General features: G+C 35.0%; 1 protein-coding gene across 1 annotated transcript; it reads left to right on the top strand.

The window, feature by feature from the left end:
* LOC102803938 (uncharacterized) lies at window positions 1-16,265 on the top strand. Its single transcript, XM_085498199.1, has 15 exons — window positions 1-232; window positions 968-1,196; window positions 2,809-2,939; window positions 3,298-3,363; window positions 3,559-3,633; window positions 3,971-4,060; window positions 5,257-5,463; window positions 10,992-11,159; window positions 11,896-12,124; window positions 12,623-12,753; window positions 13,112-13,177; window positions 13,373-13,447; window positions 13,785-13,874; window positions 15,071-15,148; window positions 16,189-16,265. Exons 1-15 carry the CDS (start codon window positions 1-3, stop codon window positions 16,263-16,265), a joined length of 1,944 nt encoding a protein of 647 aa, XP_085354325.1.
* Window positions 16,266-16,889: the final 624 nt, after the last annotated feature.

Below are 16,889 nucleotides of genomic sequence, written 5' to 3'. Positions count from 1 at the left end.
ATGGTATCTGCGATCATCAACGCTAGGTGTAGGTGCCATGTGATTGTGTTTTTGACATTGGTAGCCGTGTACGTATGTGGTTTTGGGACGGGGGCACCCCAAAATGCGTGTGGTTCCATGATACCGCAACACGGGGAACAAAGCGGTACATTAGAGATGCAAAGTATGGACACCTGTCCATACTCACTTAATGTTTCACGGGCCGAGTTTGAACCAGGCGAAGAAATATACGGTAAATATAATTTAAGATACAAGATGCGTATCTGTATTTATATCAAGCAAAGAAGATACAAATATAAAAATTAAATATTTGAAACTGAGACATGTCATTTTACTCGCCCCAGGCATTTGGGTTGGCAGTCTGTACGAGTTTCCGCTTACTGTACGTTGTCATAGCGGGGATATAATAGTGGTTATTTCCAACTAAGTAGATACAATTTCTGTATACAACTTGTATGTTGAGATTGAATTTATGGTTTATACGTCGAATATTTTATTTACTCTCTTGAAAGAAACAAGTATCAAATATGAGATCATGCGTTCAATCACGTGACATCAATGTAGTAACAACAATGAATGACGACTCCACTGAGACCCGCTTTTCCTTGGACGAATGGAAACATATTGATGCGGTTTATACGGTCGCATGAATGTAAACATTTGAACGTCCTTTTTAATAATTAGTAACTTGGTAAAAAATTGAATCTGTGTCACAAAATGGCGGAAAAGCGGCCGAGATGGTCGTCACTTTGTGCAAAACCAACAACAACAAAACGACAAGTGTGACCGTGTTTACGTCGTTTGTGGGTTAAACTGATCTGATGGAAAGTTTGCTGTGACCGTTGATTCCTGTCAACAATACCAAGCCATCATGTCACAATAGATAGGAGTAATTTCAATGTTTATTCAGGCCTAGTATTGCCGCCATTCGACACTATAACCATGAAATGATAATATTTGCTTGCAGTGGAAGTTACCGGCGACATTTTCCGTGGAATATTAGTTCAGGCACATGAACCTCAGAGTGACACACCCGTCGGAACATTCGGTCCACCACCAGATGGCGCGCAGCATCTTGCGTGTTCAAGCGAACGCGATAGTCTTACTCATACAAACTCGAATTTAAAAACCGGAATAACATTTACCTGGATTGCGCCACAGGCGGACAGTATTCCTGGAGGTGCAGTAGAATTTGTGTAAGTAGTAGTTTACTTTCATATACCATGGAAGGTACTAACGTTAGTTATTTAGTATATGCATATACTGAGAAGATATAGACGGGGGGTGCTGCATTCTCGTAAATATTGAGAAATTATGTCAGAAAACTGACCTCCACATGTGTTAGAGTTGAAACCTTAAGGTAGCGAGACTATTATTTGTGTTGAAAATTACGATTTTCAAATTTATTTATTAATTGATGAAATGCACCATAAACTTTCATATGATAAAGTCAATATAACATAGAATGTCATGTAAGTTGGTTAAAATGTAGATTTTCTGAAGGGAAGCAAGGCAGCCTCAGTAGTGTTTTCCAAAATCAACAACACAGGTTTAATCTGTGTGCCTATAAGTTTCAAAGATAAACTCAAGACAAAGCAATGTTAGGATGTGTTATCAGTGGCTATCTGACACACAATGAGTGTTTCCAAACATTTGAGTGGTTTGTCTCCGCCCCTGTTTGTTTCACAGATTAGTCATTTGCATATGAATGTGTCAGACACAAGGTCACACAGCCACTGAAAACAATCATTGATTTTGGTGTTTTCATATGCCGAATTTATCCAATTATAGCTATCCCATTCCTTTATTTTTTTGGTTTCCAATAGCCTTACACATTTGGATGTCCCTACACATGGTAAAACAGACCTTGATGGGAAAACAAATTGATTGTGCCGATAAACAAGCTTGAAAATCTTTGCTGTTACTTCATGGACGTTTTCTAGGAGTTTATGTTTTTCAAAATACAAGGTCTTTAACAAAAAATAACGTATACTTATTGTCGTCGGATTAACACCGAATTTTCACAGCTTTAAGGTGACAATGAGAGGAACTTGAATGTGTCCAGACAAACTATTTCATCGATTATTTACCAACGAGTTGTGGTTTGAGTTGGGGGGCAATGCGACTAAAACAGTAATTGAAATTCAGGACACTATTTTTTAAAACGCGTTGCTTGAATAAAACTAACCAGACACATTCAATTTACCAGACTATTGAACAACTAGGAAAAGTGAAAAAAATACTTCTTATCGCCAGCATAAATGCGTAATTTTTTTTTTACAGAAAAAGTAATGTTTCACCTTTGATTGAGTAACGCGTCGTAGAATGCAGATACGGGCATGCAAAATACACTTGTGAAAGGCTTGAAGTCTGGCGATTCTAAAAATATATACTTTCCCGGGTCTATTTGTAGTCATTTAGTCACAATTAGAAGATGAAAACAAGTATGCAAATAATAGTCCCGCTACCTTAATACACTGACGTGACTTCTACGAACAATAATTGATTTTGTGTACGTATTTGAAGACAAAATTATTTAAAAGAACAAAATATGATTGTCCTCGAGAGTTGTCAACACATTATTCCAAATAGCCCCGAAGGTATTACATATTATGAAGTGACGCGAAGTAAGCCAAGCCATCATTACCCACACAGAATACATAATTGAACCTGTTACAATTTGAACATAACCAAAAATAGCGGCCTTGCAGTACTCCAGGATTCAGTGCATGATTAATATAAATAATGAAGGGTAGTAATAACAAAGCTTTTTTTAGTAGATGTTAATCAAAGTATATTTCTTGATAGGGCAACCATTGTTCAAAGTGTGGACGTGTTTTGGACCGATGTTTTATCTCAGCAGATATACCTAGCTGATAGCGGCCACGATTATACCACTGATCCGGAGGGAGGTACCAGTGACAACGGGGATTTGGAAGGTAACACTTTCATTCGAAATGGCATGGCATATAAACACGTAGATAATTGAAGTAAATGTATTCATTGATTAATGCTTTGTCAAAACAATGATTGGTATCTACACTGAGAATAACTGAATTTCTGAAACTCACCTGTGGTCTTTTCAAAACAATACATTAAAAGTTTTACCCAGTTGTACGCAAAATGGCCGGCATTTGGAAACAAATCGCTACGATGGGTAGCTGCACCAAACCATTTTCTGAATTAAACACATTGATGAAATCTATAAACCATCAACATATTTTTGAACGTTTAGTTGAACCATTTGCATACTAGTATGCAATGATTTTGTTGATTCATATACTGTATTTTACGTAGATGAACCATGGACACGTTTAACATATTCTCAGAATACAATTGAGATCGTTACTGAAATGGAAAGGGGTATGTCGTGAATGTTATGTAATATCATTTTGGCTTAGTCGATTAATTCATCGAACACTAACTATTAGTCTACACCTTGCAATATTTTTTGACTTTTCTTTTGATGAGACGGAAACAATGTTTATATAGGTTAATGCGAAAACACATTTTTCATATAATTTTCTTATAACTTTGTTCAAATTTGACGTCATATAGGTGAAGATGACGTCACAATATCTGACAATGGTGTAATCACTGATGGTAGCGAAGTTGCTAACGAATATAATGAAGGTAAGCGTCACATCGCTTAGCAATTGTGGCACCTTAACATTTGGTGTTAATATTTGTTAAAACCCAGTTTTCAGAAGTAGGTTGTCCGGTGCACCATATATTAAAGGCTTCCAATTTCGTAACTTAAATCTTTCTAGACTATACCCTCAATGGAATATCAGACACACATAAACGGGGAATAGTGATTGTAAATTATTAGCAGAGACTACCGCCACGCACATTATTGTATTCTCACAAACGATGATGGTACCACATAAACTGGTAATCGTTATTTTATGATCTGTTTCATAACATTATGATAACTGCTTGCTTATTTAATTTCTTCTTCTTAATTAAGTAAGCACTGATGAAGATGCCGCAGTGGTCGAAACTTCAGATGACGATGATGTCACCATGTTAGAAGGCACCACTGGAGATAAAAGAGAGGGTAGGTATTATAGCATATATCTGATCTGATGTTTATTTTGATATCTTGCTTTAGTTAACAATAAGGCACATGTCTTTCATCTTTCAATCAATTTCAGAGTTTTATTATGAGTAGAACAAACTTAAAATTGTACATATATTAAACACGGATAGAGAGATTTAATATAGTCTTTATCTGAATAACTATTGAATATAAATAGTGGTAGGAATTTAAATTTTCATTTTTCCTCTATAATTGATTATTTATACAGTAGCACTTTTAGAAAATTTCGCACCACATAATAATTTAACAATCTGAACCTGGATGTGAATTTTGAATAGACAAATTTATCAATGATATCCATATTCGGTAATATGCAATATTGTTGTTTTACTCAATAGCGACACAGAACACAGTTAACGCTTCAAAATGTTTGATTGCTTAAACAGAAATGATCGAAATTATCGCCGTATTCAAAACACAAAATGTAAAGTGAGCAAGCGAAATAGCCAAGACGAACACTACGTATTTTTTTTACAGACACAAATAAAATTGTTAAAGAAGTTTCATGTAATTTCTCAGTCTTCCTCCAAACCGTCTACCGGGTATTACCCAAGTATTCTAACACACAGATTCACTGTCCATTTTTAGATACACCAATAATGTAACAAATCTAAACATAGCCTCACCGTTCATACTACCGGACTTATATCTGTATTTTATTACTCATTCCCGGGCTCATTCTTACGGGCTCCAAATACTTACCTCAACACGGTGTTTACGGACGGTTTACTTGTTCTTCGATGCCATTCATTCAATGGGTAGACTTTGATCGCACGTCGAACAAGTCATATCTCAGGGGATCTGTTGTAACTCAATAATTAACGCACCAAGTCACTCTACACAAATGGCGTATCGATTTTAAGTGTTCACGCCACTTTTGGCGACAAACCATCACTTTTATGCAGTTGTTCTGTTTCGTCGTATTTAATAATTTCGTTCGATAATTTGTGCGGAATTTGTTGTAAACTAAAACTTAGTTTAACCATTGGTCTACACATGCTTCTAAGAATCCTATTATAAGTATTTCAACCATATAAAACAAACATATATAAAAAATATTATATGAAACCAATATAGTTTATTTTGAAGGATAACACAATATTAAAAACGTATACATTCTTTGTGGCGTGAATAATTGTACATTTTATTTTCAGAGCTCGTGACCCTGACTGTAAAAACTCATTCTTCAAATCGTAACACCACTTCTAACAAGTACGTAGATGTGGATGCAGGCAAGTTTTACCAGTTGAATATTATTCTTAATATGTTATTACTCTTGTGCTTAATGCCAGCTAAATGTTATTCATTATGTAAAATTATTGAAAAAAACAGAACGAGAGAGTTTCATATATTGCCACCAGGTAATACAGTAAAATACTTGTTTATCAAAATTAGAAACAAATTATATATTTACACACATGGATATATCACTTTAGATCAACTGACAGTTTACAATACCTGTACCCAACTTACAAACTTATTAAAACATGCATTTGCGACAAAGAGAAGGAATAGTTCATAATGTATTTTGAAGAATGATGCAAAATAGAACTGCTATAGTACGCGTTCGTCAATATTTTCCAAAACACGGGAATTTTAAAAAACATGCCTCTTTAAGTTTTGTTTTTTGAGAGTTTCCACTAAATAAGTGGGTCGTTCTCATAGCATGTCATTTATTTCAACATGCATAATCATTCTGTCTAGATGCCACAAAAGATAAATTAATTTATTTTGAAATTGCAAGAATACTTCATTGCTATCTGAACAGAAACAATATTATTCATAACAAGTTTTGACAGGGTAATCTGATATATACGCTCTAATAGGAAGTAATTATCTAAATGGGCTTAATTATAAAATAAAAACCATTCATTCCATGGATTCGATTCTTAGACCCTGTGACTCTTCATGACAGAATGCCATGCAAATCTAAATAGACGATCCTTGTTTAATTTGTAATGATATGTCTCAAGCCATTAACACAATTGACGTTTCCACGCTTCGCAATGAATACATACCATATCAGGGTGCTCTGCTTTCAGCTTGGGATCATAATATGTAGATTTCGACATCACGGATGCTACTCAAACATGAACCCCTTGTACTGATTATGACACAAACAAAACATATACAAAGACACAAAAGTCCCGTAAACAATTAAGTTTATGTGAACCATCAGTGCTATTATTATACACGGGTTAAGGAGAGGATGGAATTGTAAATCATATCGTTGTGTTTCTATTTGCATACAGATAAGAAGAACAAAGCCTGGAGACTGACTGGCACTACTCTCATCATATGTGCATTATTCATTACTATTGTGATGTAATGCATACCAAGGGACTGTTACTTCAATGTATGAAATTACAGAAATAATCAATTTGGCAAACTAATAATTATAATTGTTATTGTATATAAAGAAAAATAGAATTTATTTATGTTATTTCTATAAAATTTCAATTATGTTCGATTAGATTCTTCGCCAGTTCATTAATATGATATTGACATTTACTTTTATGACTTGCTTTGTTAAGGAATAATAATAATGTAGTATCCGGGTTAATTAAGGCTATATGCAAACACATCATAATACAACTGTTTCAAAGGTGTTACTTATATGAAGGACCAATGTACTGTCTTTGACAGAGATCGCAATTTGAAAGTTAAAGTGTTACAATGTCTCCTCGTATAACAAAACATTTTCTGATTAACATTACCAGTGACACATATAATGCGTACACGTGTATGGAATAATGCCAGTATTGTTCTATGACAGTTGCGATGTTTGTCTATGGCGGTACTTGTAACTGATGAATACATCTAAATAAATGCGTATGTCTGTGTTTTATCATTCTCGCTTATCGGTATAATTAATTCGATCCGTTTGAAATAAAGCGCTTAATAGGCTTGTATTACAATTATTGTGTGTGTGTGTTTTTTATTTTAGCTACACTGTGTGAAGCATGAAATGAAACTACAGGACATTTTTTTTTACTTACTTACAATCAATTAAATTAATACAAAAATAGAATTGAAAAGCAAAGTAAGTTACATCAACAATTAAACATTTACACACATATAACAAAACACCAAGTATGAAAGTCGTAATAAAACATTCAGGAACTTGGTCGCTAAATAACTAGTCAGCGGGCCCCACTTCAAAATAAAAATTTGTTCGCGTAAGATTTCTTTCTCAACGTTCATTTTCATCTTTACATTTCTGATAAAAAATTTTAAAGGAGTTAAATTTGTATAGCGACTCGTATATAACACGTACTAGTATTTTCCTATTGAAATGAGGTAATTGGAACAGGACATTATAACAGTAGATGTGAAAACGTCTTGAGGCGAAATTTCTAATTTGGCTGAGAAATGAAATTCGTTCTGTGTGTGCGTGTCTGCTGACAGTGGTAATTCGCGTTGCCATAGTGACGAGCTCCAATATCGTACGTGTTCATATGTTGATAATTTGTTAGTATCTATACAACCTGATAAGGGTCAACATTGCCACCAAGCAAAATGTGATCACGGTAGACTGCTGAATCAATGTTTACTTGAAGTCAACGTATTTGATCATGAGGAAGTATACCGGAGTTAACCGAAGGCTATTAGATAATATTTTGACAGAATGAAACATTTTACGGAAACTACTACTGTACAATTAGTTTCATACCGTATCACCAATACCATTAATAACATTACTGCATCAATTTTGATAGATTTACTGTTTTGTTTTGTTTCAAAAATATTTACCATTAATACATATTTATCAAGGCAATTGATTGAAAAACGATACTTATATACTCACTATTGACTATAGTTGATTATTTGTTTTATATTTTTGGGCATTGATATCATATAAAGAGTTCTTGGTAGGTCAGGACTTTTGAATCCTGAAAACCATTATTGCGCATTAAAATGCTTCACACAATTGCTTCTCATATATCCAAGCAATGTTACTAACAACACATCTGACGATTTGTGTAAAATTGACAAAATGAAACAAATACTGTATTGATAGATTCTGATTGCAACACATATCACATAGGATAACATCCTGATACAATCGGTTCTCCACTTTGCTAGACGTTTTTATACAGTGTGTGAAAATATGCCATGTATGGATGGACAAATCAGTGCAAAGTTCCTTTAGTGTTCATTGAAATGTTGCGATTAATTACAGCAATTGTCGACTTTGGCAAAATAGGTGGCTGTTATAATTTCAACTAAAACAGTTGTCATGTGATTGGTCAGTTGTAGCCTTTGCCAGGTTGTGTGGTGTATATATAATAAAATTTAGTAACTTAAATGTCAAGTTTGCGTGCAAATTGGCAAAACTAAAGTCTGCATACATAACTGGTACAATTTTGAGGACAGCTTACAAAGTGGCAAGCAAATTTGTTACTTAATAATACGTGGAAAATCTGTGAAGTTGTGTACAAAGTTGGTAAATTTTGTGAAAAGTCTGAATTGTTATCTGACAGGTTTGCAAAGATATGTGTAGCGTTGGCAAAGTTACATGAAAAGCCTGAAAACTTGCGTTGAATGTTTGTATTGCTAGGTGAAATGTGTGTAAAATTCGGTGCCAAGTTTCGTGAAAAGTTAGTAACGTGTTAGCCACCACAGGTGTTTATAACCTTGGTACATTTAGGTAAAAAGACGCATGTTGCGAGCAAAGTTGACAAACTTACGTGGATAGTCTGCATTTCTACGTGGCGAGTTTTAAATATTACGTGAAAAGTGCATTGCTACATAGCAAGTTTGCAAATGTAAGAGTGCGAAGTTGGTAAATTACAAAAAGCAAACAAAGTTGCGCGCAACGTTTAAAAAGTGTGGAAACTCTTCATTGCTACGTGTCAAGTCTAAAAACTTGCGCACAAAATTGATAAACTGAAATTAGTTGAAAAGCCAGAAACGTTTGAGCTACGTTGGTAACAGAAAGTACACGGAAAACCAGCAAATTTGCGAACAACTTTGGTAAAGCCTGGCATGCAAAGTTGTCAAGGTTGAATGTCTTTATTTCTACGTGGGAAGTCAACATCGTTGCGTACAAAGTTGAGTTGCTAAAATTACGTGGGAAGTTGGTATACGAGGAAGCCAACAAAATTGCACGCAAAGTAACATAACAAAGTTTGAAATAATTACGTGTATTGCTACATGACAAGTTTGCATTTTTATGTGCGCAGATGGTAAAGTTACGTGGAAAGACTGAAAACTTGGGTGTAATGTCATAGAAAATCTGCATAATTGCGCGCAAAGTTTATAAAGGTGCGTGAAAAGCCGACAGAAGTAAAAACTGCAAAGTTGGCAAAGTTACTTAGTAAACTGCAGTTGCGTGCAAAATTAACATGGAATTTCCCTATTGGTACGTATCAAGCTTGCAATATTAGGTGCAACGTTGGAACTGTAAAGTTGATAAAGTCTTAGCAATGATTTACAAAGTTGTTAATGCTACATTGCAGTGTTGGTAAATTAAATAGATTGCCGCAAAGTTGCGTGCAAAGTTGCAAAGTTACGACGACGACGTGATCGTTGTTTGTTGTGTTCCCCTCTCAATTAGGAACATTTACCTACCTCAGGTTTCGCTGCTGTATAGAGTACAGTGCATGCCAACAGAATAGTCACAATGACCAGCCATCCCGTCTTTGACGTAGCGTCCATAGTCAAACACTCATGGGTCTAACTGAGGAAACCAAATCGAAAGCGCACAGTGTGTGGGAGGAGTCATTGTGCAGGGGTCAAGAGAAGTGACAAGTACGCTACCATCTGGTCAGTAACGGCTTCAAGATATTACATAAATCTGGATGAACCACATAAAGTGAATTGTTTTTGTTTCCTCAATTTCCAGTATTTTTTTTGTTCATGTGCCAAGTGCTGTTGATTGTTTATTCGGTTTATTGGTGATGATATATATTCGCAAAATACTTATTGGAACGTCCCTAGTCATGCAGGGATTGTTTCTCGAACAAAAGCCAGTCTCAGTGTTTATGATCTTAAAGGCCGATAGATCATAGCATCAAAGTGGGAGAAATGAATAGTCTGATCCATACCAATTAATTTGATCTACGTTCTACGTTCTTAATCGAACTAAATAATGCCTCATTGTTATATACACCACCAATCTACGAATTGACGATTTTTTTTCATAAATGGAAGACAAGCCATGGTGTTACTGACCTAAATTCCTAAATTCTGAAAGTTGTAGGTATTTTAAGTCATAAAGCCGGTTTTGTCAACAGACAATTAAAGAGTTTGTTTATGTTTACGTTGCTTAATTAAAGCAGCCAGTGTACTAGTATAAGTAGCTAACGCCATGGGACATCCGGGAGTTGTTTTGGGCCACGCCCTCGTAACCTTCCTCCGTCTCGCGGTGTTTCCCACTCTGATATACTGGTACGTTAACAGGAAATGTGAAATGGAGTTTTTTTTCAGGAAAAGTGGCGATAAGGAATCTCCATATAGCACTAAACCTTAACAGTATCGAGACAGTGTGATGAGATTATCGCGCGAATAACACGTGACAATGTTTCCGCGTCTGACGTGTTCTAGTATGATGTAATATATACGTACGAATATAATTCATAGAAACCACTAAATATCATCGATTTGATTCTCAAAATAAATTTGCTAATCGTTATCTAGAATATCAACAAATTGCATATAATTGTGTATGTATTTATAAAATTATAATAACCTTTATATTCGTCACAAAATATGCGCACGCTACTACTGTAGTAGCCAACGGGGTTATACAACAAACTCAGATCTGCATCTGCTACTGTTCGACACACACGATTGCAAAAAGATAACTTTTTCTGAAAGGCAATGGTATCTACGATCATCAACGCTAGGTGTTGGTGCCATGTGATTGTGTTTTTGACATTGGTAGCCGTGTACGTATGTGGTTTTGGGACGGGGGCACCCCAAAATGCGTGTGGTTCCATGATACAGCAACACGGGGAACAAAGCGGTACATTAGAGATGCAAAGTATGGACACCTGTCCATACTCACTTAATGTTTCACGGGCCGAGTTTGAACCAGGCGAAGAAATATACGGTAAATATAATTTAAGATACAAGATGCGTATCTGTATTTATATCAAGCAAAGAAGATACAAATATAAAAATTAAATATTTGAAACTGAGACATGTCATTTTACTCGCCCCAGGCATTTGGGTGTGGCAGTCTGTACGAGTTTCCGCTTACTGTACGCTGTCATAGCGGGGATATAATAGTGGTAATTTCCAACTAAGTAGATACAATTTCTGTATACAACTTGTATATTGAGATTGAATTTATGGTTTATACGTCGAATATTTTATTTACTCTCTTGAAAGAAACAAGTATCAAATATGAGATCATGCGTTGAATCACGTGACATCAATGTAGTAACAACAATGAATGACGACTCCACTGAGACCCGCTTTTCCTTGGACGAATGGAAACATATTGATGCGGTTTATACGGTCGCATGAATGTAAACATTTGAACGTCCTTTTTAATAATTAGTAACTTGGTAAAAAATTGAATCTGTGTCACAAAATGGCGGAAAAACGGCCGAGATGGTCGTCACTTTGTGCAAAACCAACAACAACAAAACGACAAGTGTGACCGTGTTCACGTCGTTTGCGGGTTAAACTGATCTGATGGAAAGTTTGCTGTGACCGTTGATTCCTGTCATCAATACCAAGCCATCATGTCACAATAGATATGAGTAATTTCAATGTTTATTCAGGCCTAGTATTGCCGCCATTCGACACAATAACCATGAAATGATAATATTTGCTTGCAGTGGAAGTTGCCGGCGACATTTTCCGTGGAATATTAGTTCAGGCACATGAACCTCAGAGTGACACACCCGTCGGAACATTCGGTCCACCACCAGATGGCGCGCAGCATCTTGCGTGTTCAAGCGAACGCGATAGTCTTACTCATACAAACTCGAATTTAAAAACCGGAATAACATTTACATGGATTGCGCCACAGGCAGGCAGTATTCCTGGAGGTGCAGTAGAATTTGTGTAAGTAGTAGTTTACTTTCATATACCATGGAAGGTACTAACGTTAGTTAGTTAGTATATGCATATACTGAGAAGATATAGACGGGGGGTGCTGCATTCTCGTAAATATTGAGAAATTATGTCAGAAAACTGACCTCCACATGTGTTAGAGTTGAAACCTTAAAACACTGACGTGACTTCTACGAACAATAATTGATTTTGTGTACGTATTTGAAGATAAAATTATTTAAAAGAACAAAATATGATTGTCCTCGAGAGTTGTCAACACATTATTCCAAATAGCCCCGAAGGTATTACATATTATGAAGTGATGCGAAGTAAGCCAAGCCATCATTACCCACACAGAATACATAATTGAACCTGTTACAATTTGAACATAACCAAAATTAGCGGCTTTGCAGTACTCCAGGATTCAGTGCATGATTATTATAAATAATGAAGGGTAGTAATAACAAAGCTTTTTTTAGTAGATGTTAATCAAAGTATATTTCTTGATAGGGCAACCATTGTTCAAAGTGTGGACGTGTTTTGGACCGATGTGTTATCTCAGCAGATATACCTAGCTGATAGCGGCCACGATTATACCACTGATCCGGAGGGAGGTACCAGTGACAGCGGGGATTTGGAAGGTAACACTTTCATTAGAAATGGCATGGCATATAAAAACGTAGATAATTGAAGTAAATGTATTCATTGATTAATGCTTTGTCAAAACAATGATTGGTATCTACACTGAGAATAACTGAATTTCTGAAACTCACCTGTGGTCTTTTCAAAACAATACATTAAAAGTTTTACCCAGTTGTACGCAAAATGGCCGGCATTTGGAAACAAATCGCTACGGTGGGTAGCTGCACCAAACCATTTTCTGAATTAAACACATTGATGAAATCTATAAACCATCAACATATTTTTGAACGTTTAGTTGAACCATTTGCATACTAGTATGCAATGATTTTGTTGATTCATATACTGTATTTTACGTAGATGAACCATGGACACGTTTAACATATTCTCAGAATACAATTGAGATCGTTACTGAAATGGAAAGGGGTATGTCGTGAATGTTATGTAATATCATTTTGGCTTAGTCGATTAATTCATCGGATACTAACTATTAGTCTACACCTTGCAATATTTTTTGACTTTTCTTTTGATGAGACGGAAACAATGTTTATATAGGTTAATGCGAAAACACATTTTTCATATAATTTTCTTATAACTTTGTTCAAATTTGACGTCATATAGGTGAAGATGACGTCACAATATCTGACAATGGTGTAATCACTGATGGTAGCGAAGTTGCTAACGAATATAATGAAGGTAAGCGTCACATTGCTTAGCCATTGTGGCATCTTAACATTTGGTGTTAATATTTGTTAAAACCCAGTTTTCAGAAGTAGGTTGTTCGGTGCACCATATATTAAAGGCTTCCAATTCCGTAACTTAAATCTTTCTAGACTATACCCTCAATGGAATATCAGACACGCATAAACGGGGAATAGTGATTGTAAATTATTAGCAGAGACTACCGCCACGCACATTATTGTATTCTCACAAACGATGATGGTACCACATAAACTGGTAATCGTTATTTTATGATCTGTTTCATAACATTATGATAACTGCTTGCTTATTTAATTTCTTCTTCTTAATTAAGTAAGCACTGATGAAGATGCCGCAGTGGTCGAAACTTCAGATGACGATGATGTCACCATGTTAGAAGGCACCACTGGAGATAAGAGAGAGGGTAGGTATTATAGCATATATCTGATCTGATGTTTATTTTGACATCTTGCTTTAGTTAACAATAAGGCACATGTCATTCATCTTTCAATCAATTTCAGAGTTTTATTATGAGTAGAACAAACTTAAAATTGTACATATATTAAACACGGATAGAGAGATTTAATATAGTCTTTATCTGAATAACTATTGAATATAAATAGTGGTAGGAATTTAAATTTTCATTTTTCCTCTATAATTGATTATTTATACAGTAGCACTTTTAGAAAATTTCGCACCACATAATAATTTAACAATCTGAACCTGGATGTGAGTTTTGAATAGACAAATTTATCAATGATATCCATATTTGGTAATATGCAATATTGTTGTTTTACTCAATAGCGACACAGAACACAGTTAACGCTTCAAAATGTTTGATTGCTTAAACAGAAATGATCGAAATTATCGCCGTATTCAAAACACAAAATGTAAAGTGAGCAAGCGAAATAGCCAAGACGAACACTACGTATTTTTTTTACAGACACAAATAAAATTGTTAAAGAAGTTTCATGTAATTTCTCAGTCTTCCTCCAAACCGTCCACCGGGTATTACCCAAGTATTCTAACACACAGATTCACTGTCCATTTTTAGATACACCAATAATGTAACAAATTTAAACATAGCCTCACCGTTCATACTACCGGACTTATATCTGTATTTTATTACTCATTCCCGGGCTCATTCTTACGGGCTCCAAATACTTACCTCAACACGGTGTTTACGGACGGTTTACTTGTTCTTCGATGCCATTCATTCAATGGGTAGATTTTGATCGCACGTCGAACAAGTCATATCTCAGGGGATCTGTTGTAACTCAATAATTAACGCACCAAGTCACTCTACACAAATGGCGTATCGATTTTAAGTGTTCACGCCACTTTTGGCGACAAACCCTCACTTTTATGCAGTTGTTCTGTTTCGTCGTATTTAATAATTTCGTTCGATAATTTGTGCGGAATTTGTTGTAAACTAAAACTTAGTTTAACCATTGGTCTACACATGCTTCTAAGAATCCTATTATAAGTATTTCAACCATATAAAACAAACATATATAAAAAATATTATATGAAACCAATATAGTTTATTTTGAAGGATAACACAATATTAAAAACGTATACATTCTTTGTGGCGTGAATAATTGTACATTTTATTTTCAGAGCTCGTGACCCTGACTGTAAAAACTCATTCTTCAAATCGTAACACCACTTCTAACAAGTACGTAGATGTGGATGCAGGCAAGTTTTACCAGTTGAATATTATTCTTAATATGTTATTACTCTTGTGCCTAATGCCAGCTAAATGTTATTCATTATGTAAAATTATTGAAAAAAAACAGAACGAGAGGGTTTCATATATTGCCACCAGGTGTGCTATATTATTGTAATAAATACAGTAAAATACTTGTTTATCAAAATTAGAAACAAATTATATATTTACACACATGGATATATCACTTTAGATCAACTGACAGTTTACAATACCTGTACCCAACTTACAAACTTATTAAAACATGCATTTGCGACAAAGAGAAGGAATAGTTCATAATGTATTTTGAAGAATGATGCAAAATAGAACTGCTATAGTACGCGTTCGTCAATATTTTCCAAAACACGGGAATTTTAAAAAACATGCCTCTTTAAGTTTTGTTTTTTGAGAGTTTCCACTAAATAAGTGGGTCGTTCTCATAGCATGTCATTTATTTCAACATGCATAATCATTCTGTCTAGATGCCACAAAAGATAAATTAATTTATTTTGAAATTGCAAGAATACTTCATTGCTATCTGAACAGAAACAATATTATTCATAACAAGTTTTGACAGGGTAATCTGATATATACGCTCTAATAGGAAGTAATTATCTAAATGGGCTTAATTATAAAATAAAAACCATTCATTCCATGGATTCGATTCTTAGACCCTGTGACTCTTCATGACAGAATGCCATGCAAATCTAAATAGACGATCCTTGTTTAATTTGTAATGATATGTCTCAAGCCATTAACACAATTGACGTTTCCACGCTTCGCAATGAATACATACCATATCAGGGTGCTCTGCTTTCAGCTTGGGATCATAATATGTAGATTTCGACATCACGGATGCTACTCAAACATGAACCCCTTGTACTGATTATGACACAAACAAAACATATACGAAGACACAAAAGTCCCGTAAACAATTAAGTTTCTGTGAACCATCAGTGCTATTATTATACACGGGTTAAGGAGAGGTTGGAATTGTAAATCATATCGTTGTGTTTCTATTTGCATACAGATAAGAAGAACAAAGCCTGGAGACTGACTGGCACTACTCTCATCATATGTGCATTATTCATTACTATTGTGATGTAATGCATACTAAGGAACTGTTACTTCAATGTATGAAATTGCAGAAATAATCAATTTGGCAAACTAATAATTATAATTGTTATTGTATATAAAGAAAAATAGAGTTTATTTATGTTATTTCTATAAAATTTCAATTATGTTCGATTAGATTCTTCGTCAGTTCGTTAATATGATATTGACATTTACTTTTATGACTTGCTTTGTTAAGGAATAATAATAATGTAGTATCCGAGTTAATTAAGGCAATATGCAAACACATCATAATACAACTGTTTCAAAGGTGTTACTTATATCTCAGACTAGTAATACAACAGACTCGCAACGCGGTGTTTTCTTTTGAAGTAATGCGTGCTACGTTTGTTTAGGTTATCAGTTCTTATCGTACCGAGTAAACGTTGCTGAGCAACAACATTTTCATTGTATTTCACAAAATAACGCGAGATCTATTCATATTACAATCAACTATCGCGATGCATCGCGAGACATAAAGACAGGAAGTGACATAGACGACAGGAGTTGTCAGTGAACTTCGAAAATGGCATTTACGGAAAAATTTGGCGAATCTGAAGACGATAATTACGAGTGGGAAGCTATTTTAGGAGAACATTTTGACGAAGATAATGACAA

This window comes from Saccoglossus kowalevskii, chromosome 4 (genome assembly GCF_978046115.1).
Source record: "Saccoglossus kowalevskii chromosome 4, keSacKowa6.1, whole genome shotgun sequence".
NCBI lineage: Eukaryota > Metazoa > Hemichordata > Enteropneusta > Harrimaniidae > Saccoglossus > Saccoglossus kowalevskii.
This window is presented reverse-complemented; position numbering and strand designations above follow the sequence as displayed.

Excerpts from the sequence above, each read along its gene's own strand:
- LOC102803938 (XM_085498199.1), top strand. The coding sequence starts at position 1 with ATGGTATCTGCGATCATCAACGCTAGGTGTAGGTGCCATGTGATTGTG. Across the intron at positions 4,061-5,256 it reads CACTGGAGATAAAAGAGAGG|AGCTCGTGACCCTGACTGTA; the intron begins GTAGGTATTATA and ends TTTTATTTTCAG. Across the intron at positions 15,149-16,188 it reads GTACGTAGATGTGGATGCAG|ATAAGAAGAACAAAGCCTGG; the intron begins GCAAGTTTTACC and ends ATTTGCATACAG.